The sequence below is a fragment of the Lepidochelys kempii genome, chromosome 7 (genome assembly GCF_965140285.1).
Source record: "Lepidochelys kempii isolate rLepKem1 chromosome 7, rLepKem1.hap1, whole genome shotgun sequence".
In the NCBI taxonomy this organism is placed as follows: domain Eukaryota; kingdom Metazoa; phylum Chordata; order Testudines; family Cheloniidae; genus Lepidochelys; species Lepidochelys kempii.
The window spans coordinates 12,869,352-12,888,819 of record NC_136386.1 but is presented as its reverse complement, the minus strand read 5'-3'; the positions used below and the strand labels follow the sequence as shown (position 1 = coordinate 12,888,819).

Sequence of the window (19,468 nt, the reverse complement as noted above, 5' to 3'; positions counted from 1 at the left end):
GCATAAACTTTTCTACAGGGCTGGTAGATGGATGATGCATGTTCCCTATTGTCTTCTACCTCTGCACTCAAATGGCCAGAGATACTGCCAAGGAGATAGGTGACCACTCCCTTCCATGGCAATGCTGAAATCAGGATCTGGAGGGCCTCCATCACATGCAGATCTCAGCAGGACCCATTGGCCCTATGTCTGTCAAGTGCTTTGGGATCTTTTGATAGAGGAAGCTGTAGAAATGCAAAGTACTAAGACTGGTGGCATTGAATGAGCAAAACTGCTGTTTTAGACACAGTACAAAAAACTACTATGACTTTTGTGAAAAATAAAAAGAGAAGGCATTCAAAAGGTGTTTATTTTCATAGCCTCAGTAGAGAAATAATAATCAAGTCAAAGCAAATCATTTTCTGCCACCAAACACTCAATTCTCCTGAGGATGCCATTAAAAAAGCCTGTACTAACAGCCCTGCTGGCTTATTCTCTAGAGATAAAGCATGGTGAATTCTATTCAGCAAATATCAGTGAATAATAAATGCTCTCCAAATTAATATAGCTATGAAAATATGTACACAATTTACCCAGTTCCTTGTAAATTAAAGTATTTGGGGAATGTTTTTTAGTATTTGTACTAGAAAACTTAGAAGGTACTGATGGTTCAGTGGTAATATCTTGAACTTCCATGATATTTACTCAGATTTGGTAATTAATTCCTAGCAAACAGGAGTTGGGAATGCTGTGGAACAAACTTAGTGAGTTAGTGGGGAGAACAGAAGTGCCTCATACCACTCAATAGCAAGTGGCTGGAGCGATTACGAAGTAGTTAGGGATATGCGGGACTACCACATCAGGATTCCCAGATTACAGGTGGTTTTTTGAGGTGACCCGCTATTAAAAAAGTCTGAAATCAGTTCTGAGGCCTGTACAAAGTCATCACATTGGGACATTATATCTCAAGAGGGATGATGGTTTGCCACAATGTCATTATGTTGCACCATGCTGGTGCTTGGGCACAACATGATGGCAGAACTTTAAAATGTCAGAATGCTGCATTGCAAGGGCCTGTCAAACTGACTCACAACTGTAGCTAACTTAGCTCCACAGGAAGTCTTGGTTAGGAAGTCTTGTGGTTAAACAGAGAAAAACCTTGAAGGTTTCTTAGGGCTCCCTAAGAGATATGGAGGACAGTAGGGGAAATATGAGACATTCTGAAAATTAATAACTATAGCTTTCAGTTTCACTTTTTAGGCTGCTATGACCATGGCACACTAGAATAAATAAATATCATAGCACGCCGTATATGACAACCACCTTCATTGTTATACTGAGATAGCATCTAATATTCTCTCCCTTCATTAAAATTTTGACTAATATTGCTGGCAATCAATCAATCAAAATGCATTAAGCACCAATAATATTAACCACGAATATTGTAACAGTGATATAGCCTAAACCAGCCTGTACCATAATCCTATTCACTTATGCTAAGTATCCCATAACACCTTGTATTTGCTGAAGTAAGCATTTGGCACAAGCAGCTAGGAAACTTGTCAAAATCAAGATACATCTGTTCTGTGTCTTAGTACAAGCCAGGGATATACCTTCACAGATTATTACCTGGAATGCTAGTATCCAAAACAAAGATAACGAAGGAACAGAAGAAAAGGTCAGGGAACTGGAACAACCTGATGAGTTGGATTTTAGTGCTGTAATTTATAAAATCATTTAAATAATATCAGCTGAAATGTGTAACTTGGGGAATACACCTTCTGCATAAGGTGAATGCAACATCACTGCACGGGACTGTTCTTTGGAGACTGGTATCATATCAAACCTTTCTCCTGTACCATATTAATAAAACTGACTAACATTGGTTATTTGGTCTTGATTATATTTCATGAAGAAATAATGAACCAAAGTGTGGTCAAGCAACTGACTATGCAATTTATCAATAAAAAGAAACACAGCATTTCATTTGAGAAACTTACTTGGAACTATTATTTCGATTTCTTCTGACATGGCAGTTCCCAGTTCATTTGAAGCATAACAACGGTATTTCCCTTGAAAATCAGCTATGATCCCCTGATTTTGGATCACAAAGGTTCCTGAATTTCTGGATGCAACTATTCTGGGGTCAGATAGTAGACTGAATGGTTTCTCATCTTTAGTCCAATTAAAACTGAAAGGTAATATAAACATTAAACATAAGGCCTTGGAAAATAATGTGCTCTAGTATAAGCATAATGGTAATCAAGGACCCAATCCTGACTCATTACAGTGAATGGCAAAATTCCCTTTGACTTTTACGGTGCTGGATCAGGCCCCAAGGGAAATGTAGCTAACGTTAGCTATGGGGCACATCTCTCCTATTGAGCACGCTACTTTGAGATACACTGACTGTGACACAAAATATTAATTGAGGGCTGAAGGCAAGGACAATAAATGAAAGTCACAGTCTCAAAATACTGGCCACAATGAAAGAAACTACAGAATTTGGATTAGAACCAAAGCTATAGAAAACTTGGTGCTGTTCGTTGGGAGGGGTCCATACAAACAAACAATTTCACTGGTTCTGTCTTATGTAGATTTGAAAAATTTAGTTGAATCCACTGAATTTCCCTTGGTTTGCCACATAAACATGAGGTGCTTCAAGTGGCCTTTGGTTTTGACACAAACCTCAATTTGGGTGTGATTTTGACACAAACCCATAACTTTACCTACCTTATTTACCCATACTCAATCCAAGCTGGTTTGAAACTGGGGCAGGTGCATTCAGAAGTTGAGTTGGTCGAAAAATTTCCAGTTGAACAGTTTTTCATTGGAAAAAGCAGTTTCATTGAAATCTAAACATTTTGCAGGAACACGTTTATTTTGAAGAAATTGTTGTCTCTCAACTTTCTCATTTTGTTTCAATAGTGTTAAGAACTAATTGAAATTATAAAGTAGAAAACTAAACACATCAAAATGAAATGTTTCATTTAGACTTTTAGATAATACTATGTGTAGAGATATATCTATCTCTCTCTATAAATTTTATACTATATTTTGATATTATTGAAACAAAAAGTTTTGATGGTCCCAAATCAAAATTTTTTGGGAAATTTTGACTTTTTACTCCAATGCAGAATGAGAAATAAAAAGTCAGAATGTCTCAGTGAATGGACATTCGGTTTTCTGACTTGCCCTATTCAGAATGTTAGGAAACCTTGGCAACAATTGACCTAGGCTGACCTTTCAGTTCGTAACCAAACATGAAACAGGGCAAGTTAGTTGTTAACATGCTGCAGAGCTTCAGTCAGAGCCATCTTGAAAATGACTGTGTCTTATTTAATATTAAAATGTCTCTTAAAAAAAAAACACCAAGTTTTAAACTTTGTTCACTTTGTGGAGTAATGAATATCAAAACTGTACAATCACAATCACACATGCACAGAGCTCCAGCTAGTTAATAAATAATTTAATCCATGTTGAACAAACAACCTGACTGGTAAAATTTCACAGAATATTTTATTACAAACCCCATAAATTCATATTAAAAATATTTGATGAAAACTATTATCTTGTGCTTATTTTGAGATAACTATTGTGATATTAGGCACATACAAAATATCAAATTAAATGTAAATGTGAATACTTGGCACTTGGTTTGATGAGTTTGGTATTTTCATGGGGGAGGGAAGGCTAAGCAGTGTGAAAAGTAAGTGGACAGCTGGTACCCTTTGATTGACATTACACAACTCATATCTCTTTTAATACTGCGGAGTCAGCCTTGTGTGAACCTGGGGATAAATTTAGCACATACTTGAGAAATGAAACATTTCCAAACAGGAAAAGGCATGTTAATCCCTATTCATGGAGCGAGTGGAAGAGATCAAGCAGCAAAAGTTGGGTGGCCTAATGGGGAACACAAAGCTTAACCTATCCCCCAGATTCTAAGCTGATTAGTGTGCATCAATTCTCCTTTTCCCTGCCAAGTAAGAACAACGTTTAGGCAGCAGTTAACTGGTAGAAAAGGAAAACAAACTTTTGATTACTCCTCTAGTTTAAAGAAACACTTACGTGGGTTGTGGATTTCCTTTAGCTTCACATTTAATTGTAAAGTCTTCATCAAAAGGGTATGCAACTTGGGTCATGGATTGGTCTGTAATTGTTGGAACCTGTGCAACTGAACAGAGGACAATTTGATTAGATCAAGTACTATTCAAACCAAACTAAACACAGTTCAGATTATTTAAAGGGATCAAGGTTGCCAGACCCCATTACATTATCCCAGCAAACATTTCAGATTTATACATTTATACATATTCTCCTGATGATGAAAACACTCTCAGTATTCTGAAGTCAATGCTCCAAGTGTCTCAGCACCAAACGGGAGGTTGGACAGTGCTTGGCTGCAGCACTCCATGACATGGAGGGAGTATAATGGGATGGAGTAATTATATGGCTCTTGTCCTTCCCTCCTCAGACATTGATCTTCACCTGGAGCCTGATCCAAAGTCCACTCAAGTCAGTTAGTGTTTTTCCATTGATCTCAATGGGCTTTGGATCAGATTCCTGTAGAACAGTGATGGGGGCTGCATGAGCAGAAAAAATTCTGCTCTGCCATTCCTATGTTCTCTCCTCTAAGGCATCATAACTTGTTCTCCTATCTGAAAGCATAACGCATCAAGAGGTTGCAACATAGCTTGTGTTCCTGCTTCCACGTCCCTGCATGGCTCCAGCTCATAGAGCCATAATAGAGACCACTGTCTCTTCCAACATAAGCTAAAGACAGCAAATGTGGAGGCTAACTTTCTAATGTTCATGACTGTACTGAGCTCTGATTTGTCTTCTGAGAGTTTGTAAGTGATTTTTTTAAAGCCAGGTGACTAAAAGAAAATACTTTCCCCCTGCTCACTCCTAATGAATCAAGCAGGTGGCGAATCTGCAGATAAATCAAATATGTGCAAAATACATGCAGGTTTCAATAAACTGGAATATGGATGATTATACACTTCCCAGAGAATGCCATCTATTTCAGTAATGACATTTCTGAACATAGCCATTAATATCACATACATTTTATTGCCATTAGAAATGATGAGCTCTGACTCAGAATAGAAATATTCCCACAGAAGTCAGTCAATACCTACACCTTGCTTTTGAGAGCATTAATGTTTCATGTTTTCCCAAATTTACCAAGTTTAAGGAGGAGAGTAAATGAATAGACTGGCGTGTTTTAAACTACACATAGATACACTACATGGTACATCATTGGATCCATTATGGATACACAGAGTTTTCATTCATCTGTGGCATGAGTGCGCATTGTTACTATGCAAACAGCAAATCAATGATGTTTCACTGACTTTTCTTCTATGGGAATTAAAGTGTTGAGTAAGAGACACACAACAGAGAATGTGCTCTGCACTGTAAGCTGGGATAACAGATCATCACATTGTTATACACAACACGAAAATTAGCATGTTCTCTGGTTTCATTTTTAAGTCGAACAGGCCATGAAGCTCAAAGCTCAAACAAAATGTAGTATCTTGCTGCATCATATCATGCTGAATCCCTTGCATCTCTGCTGTGTCCACCCTTTCCCACTAGCTTATAAATATTCAGACAGAATTCCTTTTTATTAAAATATAAAATGCTCTATTCAAATAAATTAAGACACAGATGGTTCCCAGAGTTGGTGCTTACATTTTGGTGAATGCACAAGGAACCTGTCCCATCCTTGGCTTCAAATGCAATCTTGTACACAGCTGAGTGCAAGGACTCCTCTTGGCTATCCACTGGGGCTATCCACTTCCGAAGGAAGGAGAGGTACTGCCTCCCTGCACTGGTATGTAGAGCTACCCAGCCATGGAAGGGAGTGTATGTTGAAACTCCTAGTAAGTGTACTCTTCCATAGCAGCTGGGATTGCTGGGAGGCACGGGGTCATTCAGAGTTCTTTCTGGGGCCTGGCGGGGGGTGCCCTAAAGTGGGCCAGTGCCTTGAAGTTATAGCTGAGACCTAACATGTTTTGAAACTACTTACAGGACCCTTCTGGCTTCAGTGTCTGAGGCACAGATCCCCAAAAGGAGTTTAGGGGCCTAACTCCCATTGAGGTCATGTGAGTTAGGCCCCTAACTATGTTTGAGGATCGGGCCCTGTATGCCTAGACAAAAAAGGCCAGGTTTGTTATTTTTTTATGAATAATTGGTGAGACAATTCATCTAACAAAAATATTAATGGGATGAGATTTTTTCCAAAAGAAAACTGTAGTGTGTAATCACCCTTATTTATTTGCCTACGATGAAATGTAGTTTGGGGCTAAATCTTCCACCCTTGCTCCTTTAGTCAGCTCCATGGGATTGGCTTTTTATGAGGTTCATTACATATTGTACACATGCACAGAAGAAGAACCAGCTATGTAAAATATGCCGTTTGATGTGTACCATGGCCAGACATGGTAAAGTAGGTGCTCCTGCAAGTGTCATTCAAATGATGGGAAATATTCTCCTGGGATAAAATTATTCAGACAGATCCACATATGTTCCCTTTTGAAAATGAAACAGCAGGCTGCATATAAATAAATAAATGGATATGTATATCAGACCAATTGCAGAAAGAATAACAGCCAAAAGGAGAGATTTATGCAAAGGACGGAACTGAAACTTCTGAGCAGAACAGAGGGTAGGATCTCAAAGGTCAGTGATGTGCTATCTAGATAAGTTCACAGCAGCATCTAAATGGGACTGAAGAAAGTAAATTACAATTGTATCATGTATAAACTCCCAAAACGCCATGTTAAGGCAAAATAAAATTCATAACGGAACACCTGAAACAGGGGAGAAAGCAAAGTGGTTTTCAGGGGAGAAGAAAGCAGAGTAAATAGTAATAAATAGCTACAGTAAATAGCTACAACTCACCTGATAATGGTATTTCAATACCTTCTGCCAAATTTAATACAAAGAAAAGCAGACATATATTGATCCTTTTTGTGCTTAATAGTATCTCCATCTCTCTTCTGTAAACAGGGAGTCCAAACAGAATGAAAGAATGTTTTTCTCCCACCTTCAGTTCAACTGAGATGTAAGGATGTGAACTTGCAAATCTAGTAAAGAGGAGAAAGCCATATTAGCTCACAATATTAACTTGGCTTTAATGAGGTTAGTAAATTAAAGCAATGCTCAAGGGTTCAGAGCTAAAGCAAAAATGTAAACATATTAAAGGTGTATTAAATTGTACAGTTCCCCTCTTTGCTTCTGAAAGGTACTATAATAAAACTATAGCAACAGAAAAAATATAAGCACATTAATTATACCACAGAAATTTGATTACTTTTTCCTTTGATTTTGAGAGCAGGGATGGGTATATTTGTAATCATTCCAGTTCATAAATTTTTCTAATTAAGAATAGTGCTAGCTGGAAAGCAGAGTAACACATCTAATGAGAGAGATTCAGTACTCCAATGACCCTATTCATAAATCTCATATGTTCTTTATCTTTCATTTATGCTTAAAACAGGACATTTAAACAAATTTGATTCACTACTAAGGACCATCCTATGAAACCTTTGCTTTTCTTCCATAATCCCAATATGATTATATTACAGCTTTACACACACCCCACCATTATCCATCCTAGGGTTATATGTTAAAAGGCAAAAATGTCAGGAGTCTGCCAAAAGGAGAACATTTTCATCTCTAATTAGCATTTAACTGCTATTCACAGAGGAGTAAAAAGAGACAGTTCTGAAAATGCAGGTGTATAGAAAATTCTGATGGTCAGTAGTGCTTGTGGTACCTCAGCTAAATATTAACCAACACCAGGCTGATATGTTTTTTTTTTAGTTATCTATGTATCTCTCTCTGTGGCATTTATAGGGTACCAATCACCACTATATGCCAGATATCAAATATCAACATTACTTAGACAGGACAATTTTCAGGCAAGAAATGACCAAGAACGAGGTAAAAGCCAGCTCAGGAACCAGCGGCAGCTGACTGCCAAACGGCAGGAAAGACAGATAGAGGAAACCTCTGCAGGGGAAATAGGCTATGTGGAAGAAGCTGACAATCTGTTTCCTCTCTTACTCAAAGAAAGCCAACCAGCCAGTCTTAAAGCGCCCAAGAGGGAAAAGGGACATAGCTGACTGACCTGCAACACCTGTGGGCAGGTGTCATAAGCCATTGGTTTATAACAGGTTAGGAATTGTGGCGAATTCAGCAGCTTTGTAAGGTTCTGACTAAAAGCTAGGTGGAAAGTAGAGATTTTGACTGAGGGAGGGAAATAATTTGGAAGTGAAAGTCAGGGAGTTTGAATGCTGGTAAAATGAAAGTGGAAACAAAATTTACAAGATTCCTGAAAATCAGAATTGCTGTTTCACATTTCAAATAATCTTTGAGAATTCCCCAGTTTATCAGCAGCATGAGAGAGACAAAGGAAGAGGCTGACTGATAAGCCTCATGCCAAAATCCTCCAGTCTCACTCTTCCGCAGAAGAGATCCACTTTTCAGAGGATGTGCTGAATTCAAGAAGTGTCAAAACCCGAGTACCAGAATAGTTGCAAGATGCCCAAAAAAGGTCCAGAACAAGGTCCCAGAGAATTCCGGCAGGACTTGAACACCGCCACTTTTAAATATTTATATGACAAGGGTTTATATTACATCCACTAACTGGTCTTTCCAGGGACTTATTTTAACAATCCAAACCATTGAGAAGCTTCAACAAGCCACCATATTTTAAATCAACATGCCACAAAAATCTTTTATTTCTTCTCTCAAATGTGAAAATTTACTTCAGATTACAGGGGTTTACAGATTACAGCATGAGCAATATTAAGTCTTGTGTTAACAGCCGTAAAATCTGATCACTTATTGTCCATTGCAGCTAGGAATGGAATCTTTAAATCAGTGGAAAGAGGAGATTCCCATCTTTCCATTAGGACCTACAGCACCAGTCTTTAGGCCTGGAAGGCTCAAACATATTGAATGTTGAAGTTTGACACTTTTATGCACAAAGTTATTTTAGCTATATTTTAGAGGAGTATTGAATGTGCTATTTCTGGTTTTCATCTCACTTACACTGGTTTTACACCAGTGTAATTTCTTTGACTTCAAATGAGTTACTCTTCACCCACACTTGAGTAAGTGTGAAGAAAGTCAGGGTCATTATTTTCAATCTCTCTTCCTACTACAGTTGGACTTGCTGAAGTAAGGGTGCCTGTCTTTACAGGTGAAGAAAAGTGATGTATTTAAAGGGAAAAAAACCCTAGAATTTTCTATACAGATTCTCCTCTTAGACCTTGCATGATGCCAATAAAACAAGTGCTGGTGTGAAGCATGAAAGCTTTATCAACACTTGTCTGAGGTAACCTGCACAGTTAATTCTAGGTTTACCATCTGTAAGTAACACAGTCATCTGACAATCAGTGCGATCAACCCTTTTATATGTCACCACATCATCATATATTCTATATATACAAGGTACATAGTCCTTTCTTAGGTTGCGACAGTCTCTCAATGGCTGCCCAACACTTACCTATGCAGTGTCAGGTTCTCTTATGTTCTCTGCCCTGCTCATCATTGTCTGACTTGTGCTTACAGGCGATAAAATCAAGACCTTTATAAGTGCTATTTATAACTAATGTATGCTCTGCATACAACTTCGGTGGTCAGAGGAACTGCAGTTTACACTGTGACAAGGCACCTCCTTTGCCTCATGGGACTCAGTGATAGGGGAGAGGGGGCTGGAGTAAATCATTCCCACTCTCGAGAGCTTTTATTCCTCACTCAAGTTTATTTTCAATATTTACACAGTTGGCCTGGGGTAGGCCCACGGAGTACTCTTCAGCCAAACAAAAAGAAACACGTTCATAACACAAAAAGGAACCCCCTCCTTGCCCCCTCTTTGGGGTGTTGCCTTCTTATGCTGGCCCCTGGATTCCAGTCCTCCCCAAACTGTCCATTAGCTCAGTTGATTCCCCACATAGGGAAGAAAGCAGCCTTCCACCCAAGAGAAGCCTTTTCTCCCAGCTGCCACTAGCCCTTCTGCAGCTTCTCTCTTCTTTCTTTGCCCTCTCTCTCACACCAGAAAAGGGGGAGGGTGTTTAAAGGTCACAGACAGCCCTTAATTGAGGTAACTTCTTTTCAGCTCAGGAGGAAGAGGGCCTTTACCATTCTAGGGCTGATATATCTGCCTTCCACCACTCTGTGGTAGCTCTCCGGTATGACTTGGTCACAATGCTCACAAACATCTAACCAGAGAGTTGCTTGCCAGTTGTATGTTACTGGTAACAAACCCTAACTTTTGCATATAGTGCTCTCAAGGTCCAGTATCCATAATGACAAACTCATTGACATCTGGGAGAATGTCCAAAGTAGAGGAGCCAGAGTTGCAAAAGCATACTGAGGTAGCATGTTGGGAGGGAGACATGGAAAGGAGGTGTCCCTTTATCTGAACTGTATCAAATCTAATCGAGTTTCAGGTTAAATCCAAGGAAGATGCTAAGGTTTAGGTGGTTTCCGTTAGCCCATTAGCTCACCATACTACTCTTTATAGAGAGACAGACAGCAAGGTTTAGAGTGCAGACATGATCTTTTATCATGACTTGTCTCTCTCCAGACCACTATAATTAGTTGCAGAGTAACATCCGTGTTAGTCTGTCTTCGCAAAAAGAAAAGGAGTACTTGTGGCACCTTAGAGACTAACCAATTTATTTGAGCATGAGCTTTTGTGCTCACGAAAGCTCATGCTCAAATAAATTGGTTAGTCTCTGAGGTGCCACAAGTACTCCTTTTCTTTTTATAATTAGTTGGTTCATCTAGCTCTCTCTTTCTCTCTCTTCTCCTGTTTTGAATACTAATGCAGAATGCTGCCTGCACCAGCACTGGGAACTAGTGAACACACTGAGATGGATGGTGCTACATTTTCTTGAGGCAATACCCAATTGCAGCTGTGTTGAGCCCATTGTCATTTTTGTTTTTTGTTTTGTTGTATGAGGTAAAACCCAGCTGAGCTGTGAATTAAGCAACAGTGTCTTTCAGGCGTATTTACCAAGTGATAAGTATCTGGCAAGATACTCAATAAGTGTAACCCATCAACAGGCAGAGTAACAGCGACATTATTTTAGTTGTGCTGTGTGTGGTTTCTATCAAACTATTATGACCAAACTGCTTCCCATCCTTGTAAACTCAATTCTGATTTCAGTCTGGGAGTGTGTCTGATTCTCAAGGCTTATCAGACCTTCACATATAGGAAGAAGTACACTAGGCTAGACTGTCACTATCTTTATACACTCACACAAGGAAGTAAAGGAGCATAGAGTGTCCCCTGCCACTTTTTCAGGGGAGCTACCCACACCAAAGGGTGCAGGGAAGGAGACGTAACGATGCCACTTCCTCACATCCCTGCACTGGTTGGGTGGGGAGGGATCAGAGGAGCTTAGGAATGGGCACAGCCTTGGCTCCATCACCTCTCCAGTGTGCTGGCTCACGTACCTGAGCCGACATGCTGGGTGCAGGCCTAGAGCAGGTTCCTTCTTCCCCAGAGCAGGCGGGGGAAGATGGGGAGGCAGGTTCTGACTCTCCAAATAACAGTAGGCTTCCTGGGTTGCTCCTGGGGCAATGTAATTGCCTTGCCCCTCGCTTAAGGCAGATTTCAAAGTGATGACCTAGTCCTAGGTGAGGTTCTCCTTAGGGGTGAAGGATTTGACTCTGTTCTGCTGCCTATTTGCAGCCACTCTTGCACGGTAGCAGGTGTCAAGTCTAAGAAAAGATCAAGAGCTAAGTATCTCAGTGTGACAGGGCTAGCTCTTAAAAGCATGTCTTCTCAGACATGCCCTTCTCCATCTTTGCCAGGCCCAATTCTGCACTGAGCTCTGAACAGTAAGATAGTGGTCAAGCAGGGAGGTTAGGACATATGTCTGCTCAGGGAGGGGGCAAATGATTCACCTTACTAAAGCTGCCAAGTAGACCAGGCTGCCAAGTATTAGGCAATTTGCATGGATGTCATGCAGTAAGCAGCCCTGTCATGTTTCAGGCCCACTGCTAAGCTAAATATCATCAGCCCCTCCCCACCTACCTTCTAGTACCCACCAACCTGAACACTCCAGTACCCATCCACCTAACCTAGCAATCCCTGAAAACTTCCAGGTCACGGAACACCATAGAAGCCCTCCAGCTTACCCACAAGTATTGTGCAGCACAGTGTCTGACCCCCACCATAATCTGTCATATGCAAATTATTTGTAAATGTGAAGATTAGCTCATTAAATAATTTGCATAATATATCACACATATAGCTGCACAAAACTGGCAGCTATGTGCATGGTTTTGGTCATTCTTGTGCCAAAGTACAACAATCTCATGCTGTTTGCAATGTGCCAAGCAAGGATTTGCAAAATCTAGGACATGGTAAAATTAACAGCTCAATTCACCGAGCTGGTAGCTAGAGCAGCCCCAAAGTGCTTGCCTTGGAAATGTGTTTTTGTCAAAGTGGTGTCATGCTACCCTTTTTCCTTGTGATGAGTTGTAGGCAGGATTCTGCACTGAAGAGGCTGAGGAATCCATTGGGGGAAGAGGAATCCATTTTGTTACAACAGAAAAAAGGGCTAAATCCACTAGAGCAGATGTTGCCAACCTGTGGCTCCGGAGCCACATGCGGCTCTTCAGAAGTTAATATGCAGCACCTTGTATAGGCCCCGACTCCAGGGCTGGAGCTACAGTCACCAACTTTCCAATGTGCCGGGGGGTGCTCACTGCTCAACCCCGAGCTCTGCCACAGGCCTGCCTCCACTCCACCCCTTCCCGCCCCCTCCCCTGAGCGTGCTGTGCCCTCACTCCTCTCCCCCCCCCCCCCCGCAAGCCTCCTGCACGCCACAAAACAGCTGATTGGGAGGTGCGGGGAGTGACGGGGAGGTGCTGATCGTCAGGGCTGCTGGTGGGGAGGAGACGCTGGGAGAGAGAGCTGATAGGAGGCTGCTGACGTATTACTGTGGCTCTTTGGCAATGTACGTTGGTAAATTCTGGCTCTGTCTCAGGCTCAGGTTGGCCACCCCTGCACTAGAGCTACTTTTCTTCACAACAAAATACAATATGAATGCTCTGTATAGAAATTATATATATTCTATGACTTATCCTCTTTTCTGTCTCTCTCTATTTTCTCTTTTCTCGGCCTGAGGCTTCAAGCAGGTAATTTGAATTCATTTCCGATAATTATCCATAGTTCTTTACCTGCAATTCATTATTTATTATGCTGTTCAGTTAATAGTAAATACTGATTGCTTTAAGGACAGCTCATTTGTTTGTTTAATGAGATGTCCTTTACTTAGAGTGAACAAATCTTTCAACATAACCAGTTTTATTCAGGAACCATGCAGTGTCAGATTTCTGTATTGTATCTGACCCTTTCCAAAAGTATGTAGTAAAAATATTGGGCAATCAAATAGGAGAGAAAATATTACATTTCCATTTGTCTCCTAAACCTAGGGAACAATTTTCACGACAAGAATTACTGTATCAAAATAGTTCATAAATACGAAGAGTGACCACCAAAAAAACTCAGATTACTGCTCTATAGCTACCAAATGAAGTTATATTGTGCAGCTAAATACATCATCAGCCCAGCAATTTTGTGTCCTCTTAAAATGCTTGAGTTTCCATTTCTGAGTAAGTTCTGTACAGTACAGCCAATATTAATGAAACTACTGGATTCCCAAAGCCTAGTAACGGTTAATTTCAGAGATGACCTTTTTGTTAGCCAGGTTCAGATTTAATTTACCAGTAATTTATATATTAAAAGGTTTATACATAAAAGTCATTGGTAATTAGAAAGTACAGCCTTTGGGCATGGCCCCAGATACAAGATGGGAGAGTAACTCTCTCACTCTCACACACTCACACACAAAGCAGCTTTTGGGTTTTAGAAAGGAAGGAAGTTGATTATTTAGTTATACAATATGTGGAAAGATACAGGGACTATATACCACAGGAGCTTAATGAGCTACTGTTGCTCTTTCTTAGGCATGACAACAGACAGACGAGATGAAAAATGCTGCTTCAGCCAACATTTGTCCACGCCACAAACCAGTAGCATTCTCTGCTCGAAGGAAAACTGGTGCTGAATTTCAGCTATGGCAAATACAGTGGCACAGCTGTGCTGGGAAATCACACACAGACTCTGCCTACACCGTGGCTAGTTTTAGAAGACATTTTTCATATATAGTCTCCTCCTCATATCTTTTGGGTATCTCTTTGTGACCCCACCAATGTTGGGATCCCCTCTATGGGGCCCCGACTACCATTTACCTCAAATCTCATGTGCTTAAGGAGAATAGTCACAGAGCACACTAGATTTGAACAACCTCTTAGAATGAATTAAGGACAAATGTTCCCTCTCCATGGCTTGCATCCTCAAACAGTCACCTCCTACCCCCAGCCTTCTAGCTCTTGTTCTATTCCTCACTTTAATAAAAGAACTCCTCTACCTCCATTCCCTCCACAATTCCCCTCATGAAGTGCCTGAAGTATCCTTCTGCTCCACTCCACGCATCAAAATGGTCCAATTGTCCCACATTCCCTGCACTTTGCACGGCCACTTGTTCTGCCTCTCAACTGACCTCTGCCACACACTATACAATGTTGGTCCTGCCCCAATCACTTTTTCCCCTTCTCTGCATGATTTCTGGCCCGAGGTTAACTGAGAACTAACAACAGGGGGAGCGTGTCATGTTTGGTGAATAGGCTGGGGGAGGAGGGGAAAAAGGCCTCATGGATGAACCCTGTTGTGTGAAAGGTGGTGGCAGGAGGGATAAATCTGGTCTTGAAGACAATCCAAGTGGTTTGGATCATTTCAGTAAGTCAAGAAGTTTGGATATTTACACTGGGCAAGACTTTCCCCTCACTGGTTCACAAACTAGCTGCTCAGAACAAGTATATTTAAAGCCTATAATTCAGGGGGACACAGAGCTTAATTCTACTGATAATGACCCCTATTCAAAAATAGTCTCCACAGCAGTTGCTCCATAGGCCTACTTCTCTCCCCCACTTCCAACCCTTCTAGTGAGTCTGAGTAACTAAAAATAAAATGTTAGACTTTCTGCCCGACCACTACTCTCCATGACTGGGGATTGGGCCTTTTGGAAAAGAGAATTCCATTGAGTATGTGTAGGTCATTAGACTGGCATTTTTTCCATGCAGTGAGCAGGTGAGATTTCATGTGTTCACCTGTGAGCTCCCATTAGCTTAGAGAGAGAGAGAGAGAGAGAGAGATTTATGCTAACGAAGCACTGGCTGAATTGTAATGCAACAGCTGAAAGGATTTTACTGTGTTCTGTAGCTACAATATTTAAAAAAAACAAACATTTGGCAAAGGTGGAAGGTGAGCTCCATGCGGACTCTTTTTCTTCAGCTGTCAATATCATAGGGACCATTTCCCGTGAAAGCTTTCAGACATCCCAATGTCAATGTTAGGGAAAAATAACCTTCCCTTGACACTATATCCAATGCCTATTTTGGATACTGCCAGTCTTCTGAAAACAATTCACTGTGCAAATGCTCGTGGAGGTTAAAATATTCCCCTAAAGCAGAAATATAGTCCAATGTGTGAGGCAGAGAACATATTTCCATAAGCACCAAGGATCCTCTCTGTCATTCCTGGAATTAAGTATTTAAGTGACATTTTTTTTCTTTTGGCCACTGATTTCTCGCTAGATTTGGAGCCAATCTAGAGTCAATGCATGACTTAACCCTTAGAAAACCGTTTTGCCGGGTGGCCCTATAAACTCCATTTGTCTCCGCCTACATCATAGCAGTTTTCAGAACAATTACCCAAACAACATTTTTTTAAGATTTAACAAAATCGGCACAATAAATTTAGAATATTTAAAGATATTATGTTTTCTATATTTAAACAAAAAATTACCACCCTTTCTTATTATAGATTCATAAATTCCAAGGCCAGAAGGGACCATTCTGGTCATCTAGTCCAGAGGTGGGCAAACTACTGCCCGCGGGACCGTCCTGCCGGCCCTTTAGCTCCCGGCCGGGGTGGCTAGCCCCCGTCCCATCCCCTGCTGTCCCTCCTCCCCCATGAGGGTAGCACGGCTTGCACCCGCCCACCTCCCAGGCTTTCCAATAAGCCAGTCCTGCCGCTCTGAGCGGCATGGTAAGGGGACGGGGAGCAGAGGGAGGGAAGGGGTTTAGATAAGGGGCAGGAGGTTCCAGGGGGGCAGTCAGGGGATGGGGAGCAGGGGGCAGTTGGATGGGTCAGTGGTTCTGGAGGGGGTGGTCAGGGGATGTGGAACGGGAGAAGTGTTGGATAGGGGGTGGGAGTCCCAGGGGGCATGTCAGGCAGCGGGGGTGTGGATAGATGTCAGGGCAGTCAGGGGGAAGGGGGGTCGGATAAGGAGTGGAGTCCTGGGGGGAGGTTAGGGGTGGGGAGGGTCCTGGAAGGGGGCGGTCAGGGGACAAGGAGCAGGGGGGTTGGATGGGTCTGGGATTCTGAGGGGGTCAGTTGGGGGGGAGGAAGTGAGAGGGGGCAGATAGGGCAGGAACCAGGCTGTTTGGGGAGGCATAACCTTCCCTACCCAGCCCTCCATACAGTTTCGCAACCCTGATGTGGCGGGCCAAAAAGTTTGCTCACACCTAATCTAGTCTGACTTTCCATAATTCAAGCAGTAGAACTTACCCAGATTAATTCATTTATATCTTTAGGAAAAACATCCAGTCTTGATTTAAAACTTTTCAGTGATGGAGAATCCAACCTGACCCTTGGAAAGTTGTTTCAATGGTTAACTGCTCTATTAAAAATGTACACCTTATTTCTAGTCTGAATTTGTTTAACTTCAACTTCCAGCCATTGGATCATGTTATACCTTTTTCTTCTGCACTGAAGAACACGCCTTTAAATATTTGTTCTTCATGTAGGTACGTATGGACTATAATCAAGTCATCCCTTAACCTTCTCTTTGTTATGATAACTAGATTTAGCTCCTTAAGCCTATCACCATAAGGCATGCTTTCTAATCCTTTAATCATTCTCATAGCTCTCCTTTGAACTCTCTCCAATTTATGAACATCCTTTTTGAATTGTGGACACCAGAACAGGACACGGTATTCTAGCAATGGTTGCACCAGTGCCAAATACATAAGCAAAGTAACCGCTCTACTCCTACTCAAGATTACCCTATTTATGCATACAAGGGTCACACTAGCCGTTTTGGCCATTGCGTCACACTGGGAGTTTATGTTCAGCTGACTAACCCCCCCCAACCTCCAAATCTTTTCAGAGTCACTGCTTCTTAAGGCAGAGTACCCCATCTAAGTATGGCCGACTTTCTTGGTTCCTAGATTTATACATTTAGAGCTAGCCATAATAGAACATATTGTTTGCTTGCACCCAGCTTACCAAGCAAACCGGACTGCTCTGTGTCAGTGACCACTCCTCCTATTTTTGTGTTGTTTGCAGACTATCAGTGATGAAATTACCCCCCCCCAGGTAATTTATACAAATGTTAAATTAGCATAGGGCCAAGAGCCAATCCCTGCAAAACCCCATTAGAAACACACCAGTTGCCGATGATTTCCTGTTTACAATTACATTTTGAAACCTATTGTTTAGCCATCTTTTAATCCATGTAATGTATGCCATGTTAATTTTATATCTTTCTGTTTCTTTAATCAAAATATGATGTGGCATTAAATCAAATATCTTACAGAAGTCTAGATATATTAAATCAACACTATTACCGTTATAAACCAAACTTCTAATATCATACAAAAAGTTATTTTCCATAAACCCATGTTGATTGGTAAAAAGTTATTTTCCATAAACCCATGTTGATTGGTATTAATTATATTACCCTACTTTAATTCTTTACTAATCAAGTCCCATATCACCTGTTCTAGTAATTTCTTGGGATTAATGTCAGACTGGCATGCCTGTAATTACCCAGGCCATCCCATTTACTATCTTTAAGTGCTGGCACATGAGCTTTTCTCCAGTCATCTGGCACTTCCCCAGTGTTACAAGTCTTATTGGAAATGAAGATTAACAGTCTAGCAAACTCCTTATCCAGCTCTTTCATAACTTATGCATTTAAAGTACAACTGAGGAGCTAGACAAATACTGGGAAAGATATGCAAAAGATGGATAAATATAACTGAAGATGTGTATAGAGGAGCAGAACATTTGCTTTTATTTAAAGGAGGAGGTAATTTAATTTCCTTATGTAGGCCAAGGTTTTCAAAAATGACTAGTGATTCTCAGTGGCCAGTTTGAGATGTCATAAAGGGGACTGGTTTTTACAGAGTGGATGCTCAGAACTTAATGGAAAATTTAAGTTGTCTCTGATTCAGCATTAAAAAGTTGAGGCACCACTATTGTCTTTTGAAAATCTTGGCCTTAAATTGCCATTCACCAGACCTGTATGACTTAAAACATTCACCCTCACCACAAATTCCCATTTGAGACAAATCCCGCAATCAGAGGCCTTTTCCCTCCCTCCACCTATGCCCCCTCAGACAGACAGGCTTTGCAACATACCCAGACAATCAATGACTTTGGGATCTTTCGGACCAAGGAGAGACAGCATTCCAAAAGGAAGGGACTCGCTTGCAGAGCATTATCTAAGAAACCTTCTCTCTTTTATGCCAGAGGCATCCCAGCCCAAGTCACCTTGTTGATCTTAGCTCAAGTAGAGTGCCATAGAGAGAGAGAGAGAAGGTCTCTGACGTATGAAGGTCCTAAGCTATTTGGGGCTTTATAAGTCAAAATTAACATTTTATCCTCTACCAGCAGCCAAAAGGCATAGCCCGTGCAGATCCCAGAACACCACTGCCACATGTTTACAACAAAAAACACTGCTTACAAAGATGTCTGCCACATTCCTCACAAGCTTCAGCTTCCAGATGGATGTAGGTGTAGCCCCAGGTAAGTCTGATCCAAAGCTCTTTTAAGTCAATGAGAGAGTTTCCCATATAAGAGTGGCCAATCCCCAAAGAGCTTACAATGTACATAGACAAAGAGTGAGAGAAAGGAGGTATTACTATCTCCATTTGACATATGGCAAACAGAGGCACAGACAGATCAAGAGACATGTCCAGAATCACACAGGAAGTCTGCAGTAGAGCTGGGAACTGAACAAAGATCTCCTAAATCCCTATCGGGTATCTTCTCCCCAAAGCTATCCTACCTTTCTGTAAATTCTTGATGACTCATTGTGGCAAGTGTGACTTGTTAACTCCAACAGGATACTTGAGCTATACATAATGGCCTCTTAGCAGAGAGAGGGAGATCATGCAGGAAATCTTAGGAACAGTCAGGTTGGAGAAAAAGCTTAAGCTATTCTATTCAATTTTATTCCATCTAGGCTCTTGAACCATGCTTGTCACATAGTAGCCAAGAACTTTCCAATAGTATATTGAGGGGACTAATGTCTGTCATGAGTTGTTTGTTCTCTCATTCTCTCTCAAAGAAGTATGTTCACTGGAGTAGGGTTTTTTT

The 19,468-nt window shown here is 41.1% G+C and overlaps 1 protein-coding gene across 14 annotated transcripts in view; it reads right to left on the bottom strand.

The window, feature by feature from the left end:
• The window catches only part of CHL1 (cell adhesion molecule L1 like), a 203,889-nt gene that overhangs the window by 73,194 nt on the left and 111,227 nt on the right, over positions 1–19,468 (bottom strand). For all 14 annotated transcript variants that reach the window (XR_013636026.1, XR_013636025.1, XM_078853561.1 and 11 more), the window contains 3 exons: positions 6,892–7,076; positions 4,051–4,156; positions 1,980–2,170 (listed from right to left, as the gene is read on the bottom strand). Coding sequence is in view for 12 of the 14 variants with exons in the window: in XM_078853561.1 (XP_078709687.1) it covers positions 1,980–2,170; positions 4,051–4,156; positions 6,892–6,982 (388 nt within the window). In the remaining 2 variants the exon portion in view is untranslated. The remainder of the gene's footprint in view (positions 1–1,979; positions 2,171–4,050; positions 4,157–6,891; positions 7,077–19,468) is intronic.